General features: G+C 29.8%; 1 protein-coding gene across 1 annotated transcript; it reads right to left on the minus strand.

Moving 5' to 3' along the window:
• Positions 1-6,804: 6,804 nt before the first annotated feature.
• Positions 6,805-8,058, minus strand: LOC123203696 (probable carboxylesterase 18). The gene has a single exon (XM_044620143.1). The coding sequence runs from the start codon at positions 7,964-7,966 to the stop codon at positions 6,950-6,952; it is 1,017 nt and encodes a 338-aa protein (XP_044476078.1). The 5' UTR covers positions 7,967-8,058; the 3' UTR covers positions 6,805-6,949.
• Positions 8,059-9,869: the final 1,811 nt, after the last annotated feature.

Genomic DNA, 9,869 nt, shown 5'->3' on the forward strand with positions numbered 1-9,869 from the left:
CTATACTATAGTGAACCTAAAGGGTCATACTAATAAACCAAGCTTACTAGAGAGAGAATTAATTATTTGGGATAGGCTAGCACCTTTTGAAGGATAATAAGAATCATATAAAATGTTATATGGATGCAAAGATAATATCTTTAAAGTTAAGGTGTTAGTGAGATGAAATTTTATATATATATATAAGACAAATCTTTAAATCAACATTTTGGTGGGTCAAAAGTAGAATTTTAGAAAACTACAACTAACCACCATTATAAAAGAATGAAGTTAATTCATTCAAAGTGAGTTAATTCATTTTAAACTTAAAATTCTCTCACTAAATTGCAAAATTCTCTCCCCTTTCTCTACCGCATAACAAGAGTTGTCTTTTGGTTTGGTGTTGGACTTTCCATAGAGGTCTTGCAAGTGGGAGACTCATTCCATCATCCTATATCCATATAGAAGGCAAAAGAGCAGGTAAAATCCTTATCCTTTCTCTCTTTTATAAATGCATACTTTGATTCTTTCTTTCTTGATATATATGTTTTTTTGGTATCTATTTTCTACACCCAATCTTTTAAAATGGTATCAGAGCATGGTTTAGCTCCTTGCATGTCTTTTTGAAGCTAAATATATGATTTATATGCATAAGGGTATGTATATGTGTCATATGTGTATATGCATATTGTTAGTTTGCTAGGAAATCAAGCTTTTCAAGCATATTTTGCTTTATAACTATTGGCTAAGTTTTATTTCTTTTCCCTTATTCTAATGATTTTAAGATGAAGAGCATGTGCTTTAAGGCATGTATATGATGAAATGTTCATAGGATGCATGTATAAGTGCTTGATTTTGACATACATGTGTTTTTTAGCTTGAGAATTGAAATTAAATCTTGGAATTTTCATTAATGCATGTTGGCTGGATGTATATGATGATATACATTGAAACATTTATGCTAATTTTGTGTATTGTACATAAAATGCATGAATTAAGGGCATGCATGCATGATATATGCATAGGAAATTTTGATGTATGGAGATATGTTAATATATTTGCAGATATATGTTGAAATGTTCATAAAAAAAAAAATTCTGGATTTTCAAGTTCACATTTGGACATGTTGATTAAGACACTTGAGTGAAGATTATGAGGTATGTGATTAATATAATTACATATAATCTAAAAGATTATGATGCTAGGTGAAAGCATGTACATGTTATTTTGAATGGTAATGGATGTGTATGAGCCATGAGATCATGTGCATGATTTTGTTCACTTTAGTTGAATAAAAGGTTGTGTACAAGAATCAACTTGCATTAATGTGATTAAATGTGTTAGTTGAATAAAAGATTGTGTATAAAAATCAACTTGCATTAATATGATTAGGTGCATTAGTTGAATGAGATTTGTGTACAAGTATCAACTTGCATTAATATGATTAAGTGCAATAGTTGAATAAGACATTGTGTATAAGTATCAACTTACATTAATATGATTGAGTGTAAAAATTGATAAAGGTGCATAAGATCAATGAACATTTAATGTTGATTAAATGTAAAAAATTGTCATGGTCTAGTGCTAGGTAAATGTTATCTAAAATAAATATTATGAATATTTGGATAATACACATCATGTCATTTATGCATAAATAATTGAATGATTGCATGTTTTTGATTAGATCATATATTATGGATTAGTGCTTAATAGATTATGAATGAGTTCATAATTTATATTAAATGTTGGTATGAATGTTGGATAAATGGTTTATTAAGGGACGATCATTGATATAATTTTTCTTCTTTCAAAATTGGAATAATTAGGTTGTAATATTCTTTTAATTAAGGAGTTTATATTAAATAACCCCATCTCATTTGTTTAATTTTATTTTTATCGGGTTTATGCGCCTTAGTTTCGAATGGAATCGGAGCAATTAGATGAGGACTCGATGACAATCCAAATAGCCATCTGAATGAAGACATAGACCTAGGTGAATAGTTTACCATTAGGTTGTAATTTCGAAAACACTATGATCATCCCACCATGTCTTAAATTATGCATATATGAAATGTATGTATGTCATGCTTAATTAAACTTAATTAAAATTAAGTTAAACTTAAATCTCTCTGATTAAAATTATTAAATTTATACCTCCTATCATGGAATAATTAAATTGTATAACAAAGATTTTAATATCTTAGGATTTCTATTATCCGAGGGATATAAGATTTATGTCATTGAATTAAATTTATCTTGTTCATGAGTGAATATTTCCATCATGACCAAGAATTCTATTATGTGAGGACATGATGAAAATGTCATTTCGAGAAAGTGTGATGGTTCAAATTTAACTAGCTAAGGGTACCAAGAATTCTATTATGTGAGGTATCCGGAGTGAAGGGCATACTAAATGAATTGAGTCTTATATAGAGATATAAATGGAAAGGATTTTCTACTTATCAAATTTAATTAACCAAAATTTCTATTATGTAAGGTTAATTATGTTTAATAAGAATTCAATTTCCCACTAAGAAATTTGCTCTAACAAAAATTTCGGATAATATCTAAAAGAGTGTGAGATTCGAATAAAATAGTGGAAGCTAATGAAATTATGCAATGAAATTGTTTAAATTCATATATATAAGACATTAATAAAATTCAATTTTCTTTGCAGTATTTTCTAAAAGATTATTATAAGATAAAAAGAAATGGCCAATAATGTTTTACTATGAATTTTGGATAACAATATATTGACAGAGGCAAATTTTAAAGACTAGCTAAGAAATTTGAGAATTGTTCTCACCTTTGAAAAGGTTGTGTATGTATTAGAAGCACTCATTCTACTTGACTTGGCTTCAGATGCAACAGATGAAGAAAAGAAAGTTTTCAAACCTTAGTAAGATCATAATCTAAGAGCCCAAAGCTACATGCTAGCTTCAATGAATAGACAGCTCCAAACAAAGCATGTGAACATGCTGAATGTGTACAATATACTCATGGACTTACAAGAGTTGTATGATGAGAATGCACGAGTGGTTGAGTACAATCTGTGTGTGACACTTTTCAAAATAAGACTAAGGGAGGGAATGCTTCCAAATGACCATATCATTAGGATGATAAATATTTTGGAGTAGCTAAATGTCTATGGGGTTGTGATTTCCCACTAAATCAAGGTGAATTTGATTCTCCAATCCCTTCCAAAGTTATAAACTGTTTATAACAAATTACAATCTAAATAGAGTTGAATGCATACTTCCAGAGCTTCTGAATGAGATTCAAGAATTTTATAAGTGAAGGAAAGGGCATGGGGAAGTTAACATTGCCTTTACAAGTAGGGCAAAGAAGAAACATAAACGACCTTAGAAAAGTCTAAATGTTGGACCAAAGAAAAAGAACTTTAAAAAAGACTAACTTAATACAGATAAAGACAAGGCAAAGAGGCAATGCTTCCACTACAACAAGGATAGACATTAGAAGAGGAATTGTCCTTTATATCTTTAGAGTTTGAAAGCAAAGAAAGAAGGTATATTTCCTTCATTTGTGATAGAATTTGAATTAAATGTTAATTCAAATGATCAAATCTAGATATTGAATTAAATGTTAATTCAAATTATCAATACTTATCATAGCATACCATGATTATGAAATTTGGTAAATGGATGTTAAGATCGCATTCCTCAATAGATTCATTAAGGAAAAAATATTTATGGAACAACCTATAGATTTTGTATCTGCTTTCAAAAGACATAAAGTATGCAAGTTGCATCAATCCATTTATGGATTAAAGCAAGCTTTCAAAAGCTGGAATATTTGATTCGATGAAACAATCAAATTGTTTGATTTCAAAAAGAATATGGATAAACCCTGTATTTACAAATGGGTTAAGGATCATGTCGTTACAATTCTCATATTATATGTAGATGACATACTACTAATGATTAATGACACTGACATGATAAATGAGCTTAAGATCTGGTTATCTAGAACCTTCTTAATGAAAGATTTTGGAGATGTTACATGCATCCTTGGAATTCGTATCTATAGAGATAAAACAAAAAGGATAATTGGATTATCTCAAAAATTGTACATAGAAAAGTTACTGAAAAGGTTCAACATAGAAAACTTGAAAAGAGGACTTTTGCCCTTCACTCACAATCTTCATTTTTCTAAAGATATGAGTCCAAAGACCGATGAAATGCGACATTAGATACATAATGTGTCTTATGTTTTGGCTATAGGCAAACTCATGTATGCAATGCTATGTACAAGGCTTGATATAACATTTGTTATAAGTGTTATGAGTAGATATCAGACCAATCTAGGGGAGAAACATTGCTCATCTGTGAAATAAATCCTTAAAAGTACTTAAGAAGAACTAAGGATCTTGTTCAGAGTTATGGGTGTTCAGAGTCAAACATTCAGGGATGCTTAGACTTTGATTTCTAGTCGAATTTTGACAATAGAAAGTTTACGTCGGGGTTTATTTTTATTTGTAGTAGGGGTGTGGTTAGTTAAAAGAGTTTCAAACAATCAACCATAACTAACTTCACTACAGAAGCTGAATATATTCCTACTTTAAAAGCTACAAAAGAGGTTGTATGGATATGCAAGTTTATATCTGAACTTGGTATGGTTCTAAATATGGCTTATATGATAACCATGTTCTATGATAATACTAGTACTATTGCACAAGCAAAGGAACCAAGCACACATTAGAAGTCCAAACATATGCAATAAAAATATTACATTTTAAGAGTATTCATTGAAACTAGAGAGATTATAATTCAAAAAAATCATTAACAGAGAACGTTGCTAACCGACTGACTAAGGCAATGACATCGAAGTAGCTAGACTATCATCTTGAGAAGACAGGTATGTGGTACAATAGTGAATGACTCTAGTACAAGTGGGAGTTTTATTAGTGTATACCTTAGAAACTATTCGTGTTGTCGGTTTTAGGGTATTTCATCTTGTATATAATCTTTCAAATAATTTATTAATAAAGAAGTAGTTTTTTTGTTTATATGCATAAGTCGTTTCCTTCATTTTGCGATAATATGAAGTATTTGTATAAACTGTCCAAATAACTCACTTAATACAAACTAAATCATCGAATTGTTCCCTACGGACGTAATATAACTTAGACAATTATATCATATAGTAGACATAATAAATATATCTGTTGAATGTTATTAGGGTATTAGTATGGATCAACAGTTAGAAAACCATTTTTTGAATATGACCAATAACGACAAGTCACATGTTATTAAATCGTAGTCAATGACTTATCATAAAATCGTACTAACATACGAAGTAATCTTTTGAATTAAGACATCATGGACGGATCTAATATGAATACGTGTGATTCATATGGTGAATATATACAGGATTAACCACATCTCATAAGACAAATCATACTAGTCATGTGTTATTTGTATGTGGAGAAGAATGATGATCAAGATGAGATCTATTGACTCAGAAAGTATTTAATTCTGAATATCTGCTAATTCAATCCAAATCTGACTTCTAAGGAGAACATTGATAAATATTGAAAATCGAATCTCTAGTTAGAGTATAATGTAATTAATACAAAGGATATTTGTTATGATATGTTTCAAATATTTAAATTGATGATTCGTAAAGAATTGAAATTAGAACTTTGACAATCTATGAGTCTAAAATCATTTTAGATTGGATAACGGAAGGATATTACCTACATGGGACATTCGATTGAAGATTTTAGATTCGATGAAGTATTTATTCTTTGTGGTTTAAGGGCTATGACACATTGATAGATGTTTAACATAGTCGTTGAGTTTTCGGATACACTTTTAGATCGCCTGAAAAGGAACTCATGGCTATGTCATGATAAATCTAGAAAGTCACACTAATAAACCGCTTAGAGAGGGAGAATTAATTATTTGAGGTTGGCTAGCACTTTTTGAATGATAATAAGAATCATATAAAATATTATATAGATAAAAAAATAACATCTTAAAAGTTATACGTGTTACTAAGATAGAATTAATGTAGTATACATATATGCATGACAAATATTTAAATCAACATTTTGGTAGACTTCAAGTAGAATTTTAGAAAACTACAACTAACCACTATTATAAAATAATGAAGTTAGTTTATTCAAAGTGAGTTAGTACATTTTAAACTAAAAATTCTCTCACTAAATTGCAAAACTCTCTTTTCTCACTTTACCTCACAACAAGGGTTGTCTTTTAATTTGGTGGTGGACTTTCTTTGGAGGTCTTGCAAGTGGGAGACTCATTCCATCATTCTATATCTATATAAGAGGCAAAAGAGTAGGTTAAATCTTTATCCTTTCTCTCTTTTACAAATACATACTTTGATTTTTTTTCTCTTGATATGTACGTTTGTTTTGTATCTATTCTCTTCATCCAACCTTCCACCACCATTGGTTATTGTTCATTTCTAGAGATTCTCTTATCTTTTAATGTAGTAAGGAGCAAACAACCATTTTTCGTCCAAGTACATAAGCAAAGTATAAAACACTTGTAGACATTACTTCTAACTTCGATGGTTGCTACAGGATATGGAAGTATCCAAAGTTATAAGCATTTATTGTAATAATCAAACACATTGGGATTGGATACACTTTATTCACTATCATTTAGTCAACAACACCCTTAATCTTGCTTTTGTATATTTTGTTGATCAAATAGTTAAACGTCTTTACCAAGACTCATTCTCTAAGAGGATTTTATGACTTATATCACAAACTCCAATAAGCAAAGTTGCTGGAAAAAATATTTTCAGAATATTTTCCTATTATTAATTTTTATATTGTACATAATTTATTTCCTACATTTATAAGACCTGTATATAAATTTAATGATGTATGGATATACAACACACAAAATATTTTATTCCATGCCATGGTTTACACTCCAGATTGGCGATATGCCCGTACATCCATGAACAAACAAGTAACTCAATCAAATCTTTTAACGCACTGCCTTTTCATGAATTCCCTCACTTCATCAATGAACAAAGAAGCCTCTTCCAACTCGGGAATCGAATAAAAAGCATGAAAAGCGTTCGGATACTCAATCAAATAAGCTTCTTTCCCTGCTTTCTTCAGCCCTTCGTAGTACCTCTTCTGCCAATCTTGCAATGGATCAAAACCTCCAACAATTACAATCGTCGCCGGAAACTTCAGCCCTGAAATATCCTTCGATTTTGGCCCGAAAACATTTGCCGCCGGGTGATCTCTATCCGCCCCTTCCGGCAAAAACATTCTCCACAGCAGATCTGTCCCTTGCACATTAATAAAAGGCGCCCCAACAACCCTTGATTCAGCTTCAGTCCTTTCTTGCCCTCCAAAAAATGGCTGTATAGCAATAACTCCAATGATCTTCAAGTTCTTAAACTCATTCTCAGAAGCCTTCGTTGCCACATGATGCGCCAAGTTCCCTCCTGCACTATCTCCAGCAATGAAACAGTTGATTAGATTAACAGAATTTGGAAACCCCTGAAAGTTTGTGTTGTTGTCAATGAAACTGAGTACATCGAAACCGTCTTCGATTTGAGATGGATATTTATGCTCTGGAGTGTTTCTGTAATTGATTGAGATGACGGCAGAATTGAGTTGTTTGGCGAGTCTTCGACAGATATTATCGCTGCCGATTGAATTGGCTTGCGCCAGGACAAATCCTCCGCCATGAAAGTAGAAGATAAGGGGGATGTTAAAGGCGTTATCATCGCCGTTTGTGGTGGGGATGTAGAGGCGAAACCAGAGGTTACGGGAGGGGTCGAGGGTGAAGTCTGATGATTTGACGCCGTTGGTGGGTTTGGAGGACGGAGGAGCTTTGATGTCGAAGAAGTTCAAGAGACGGCGGTTGATGGAGCCGTCTGAACGGAAGGAGAGTTTCATGCCGAATGAAAGGATGGACATGGAAAACCTGGTTTTCCATGAAAGGTTTGTCCATGCGGATGGCACATTTGACATCTCTCAAATAACGCTCTAAAGCTAAAAGAGTTTCTTTGTGTAAGTGTGAGATAACAATGAAGCTTCAGTAGGGATCCATTTAAAGGGTTGTGAAATTGTAGAATCCGTATGATGATTGGGGACAATTTCAAATTTTGTAATTGTGAACCCCAACTCAGTGGTGTGGTGGTAACTAATCTTTTTTCCAAGAGATAAAATCAGTAAATAACAATTGAGCTTTTTAACTATTATCCACATGCATCATTTATATATATTTGCAACTAAATCACCAACAAAAAAACAAAAAAAATCAATCAAATAATCAAAAATCTTATTTTTTTTTTCTAAATTCTTCGTGCCTTAAATAATTGAATTAATATTGTAGAAACAATCACATATATTCTTCATTCTCATTTATCTTAAAAGTGCAAGGTTAATTTAGTCGAGGTGAATTTTTGAGATTATAAGAAAAATGACTAAAAATTCAATTTATAAATAGGGCAGTATCGTCATGGTTACTTTTAAGAGTGTGTTTGATTCAAATAGTTTTTTTATTAATAAAAAATTATTACAAAGTTACATTATCTAAAATATTATTATGTATAAATTATTACTAGTAAAATTAATATGCATAAACAATATGAGCAATATCATATGTACACACTTTTGAATACATGAATAAATACACACATGATATGTTATTATATAATTGAGTGTTATTTTATCTTTAATTTAAAATTACTTAATCACTTGATGATATAAATCAAATAGATATATATTTATACACTAAAAATGAGTACGCATAATTTTATTAAAATAATTTTTGTATTTAGTTGGAAGTAATAAAAAAATTAAAATATTATTTTTCTTTAAAGCCCTTAAAAGATTATTGAGTCAAAATTAGTATTGTGTTTAGTTAATATATTTTAAAAGATATTTTTTCAGGTTAATAATGTATTAAAATTTTTTTATGTTATCAAATTATAAAATTAATTAATTAAATTATTTTTTGGAATTGTTAATATATTTTTTATATTATTTGTTATTTAAATTAAAAACGAAAGTATTTTTATCTTAAAAAATTAATAAATAAAGATAAAATTATAATAAAATTAATACTATTATAGTAATATTTTAATACTTAAAATAGATATACTAATCAGATTATAAAAATATTTTATTAATTGATAAATAATATAATATAATATAATATAATAATAGAAATAGAATATTGGGGTTATCTAATATTTTGCTAACCAAACGCACAAAGGATAAAACAAAGTTATTATTTCGTTACATCAGAAATTTCTAATACTTTAAAACGTGTTTTCTAAAGGCATAAGTTGAGAAAAAACTTCATATATCTCCCATTTAATAACACTAAAAAAAATTGAAAGTTATAAAAACTCTTCTAATTTGCTAGTGTGATTCTCCAACCAATATACTGCATATATCAAATAATATAAAAATAACAACAGCAATTTACTGCTACGCATTATATAGGAATAGTTAAGCTATCTAAGACGAATTCGAATCGAGTTACATAGTTTGAATTTGTTTGTTAGTTTGACTCAAACGAGTTTAAAATGAAGTTCATTTAAATAAGTTTGATCCTAAGGGACTTATATGATAAAATCCAAACTTGAATTTGAGTTTTAAGGTGTTTGGCTAATTGACTCGCTAAGCTTGTATGTTTGAAAAAAAATTAATTTGAATTTACTAAAACGACATCATTTTGATTAATATGTATCAAAACAATTTGATTCAATTACAGTACTGAGTTAAACTCAATTCGAGCTTGACTAATAGTCGAACTCAAACTCGACTCTTTTCAAATTAAACTAAATTTGAATTGATTTAAAGAGAGTTTATCGAGCATATCCAAGCTCAAACTTGACTTTTTAAAGCCAAACGGAACTTGAGT

The sequence above is a fragment of the Mangifera indica genome, chromosome 19 (genome assembly GCF_011075055.1).
Source record: "Mangifera indica cultivar Alphonso chromosome 19, CATAS_Mindica_2.1, whole genome shotgun sequence".
NCBI lineage: Eukaryota > Viridiplantae > Streptophyta > Magnoliopsida > Sapindales > Anacardiaceae > Mangifera > Mangifera indica.

Excerpts from the sequence above, each read along its gene's own strand:
- LOC123203696 (XM_044620143.1), bottom strand. The coding sequence starts at position 7,966 with ATGTCAAATGTGCCATCCGCATGGACAAACCTTTCATGGAAAACCAGG.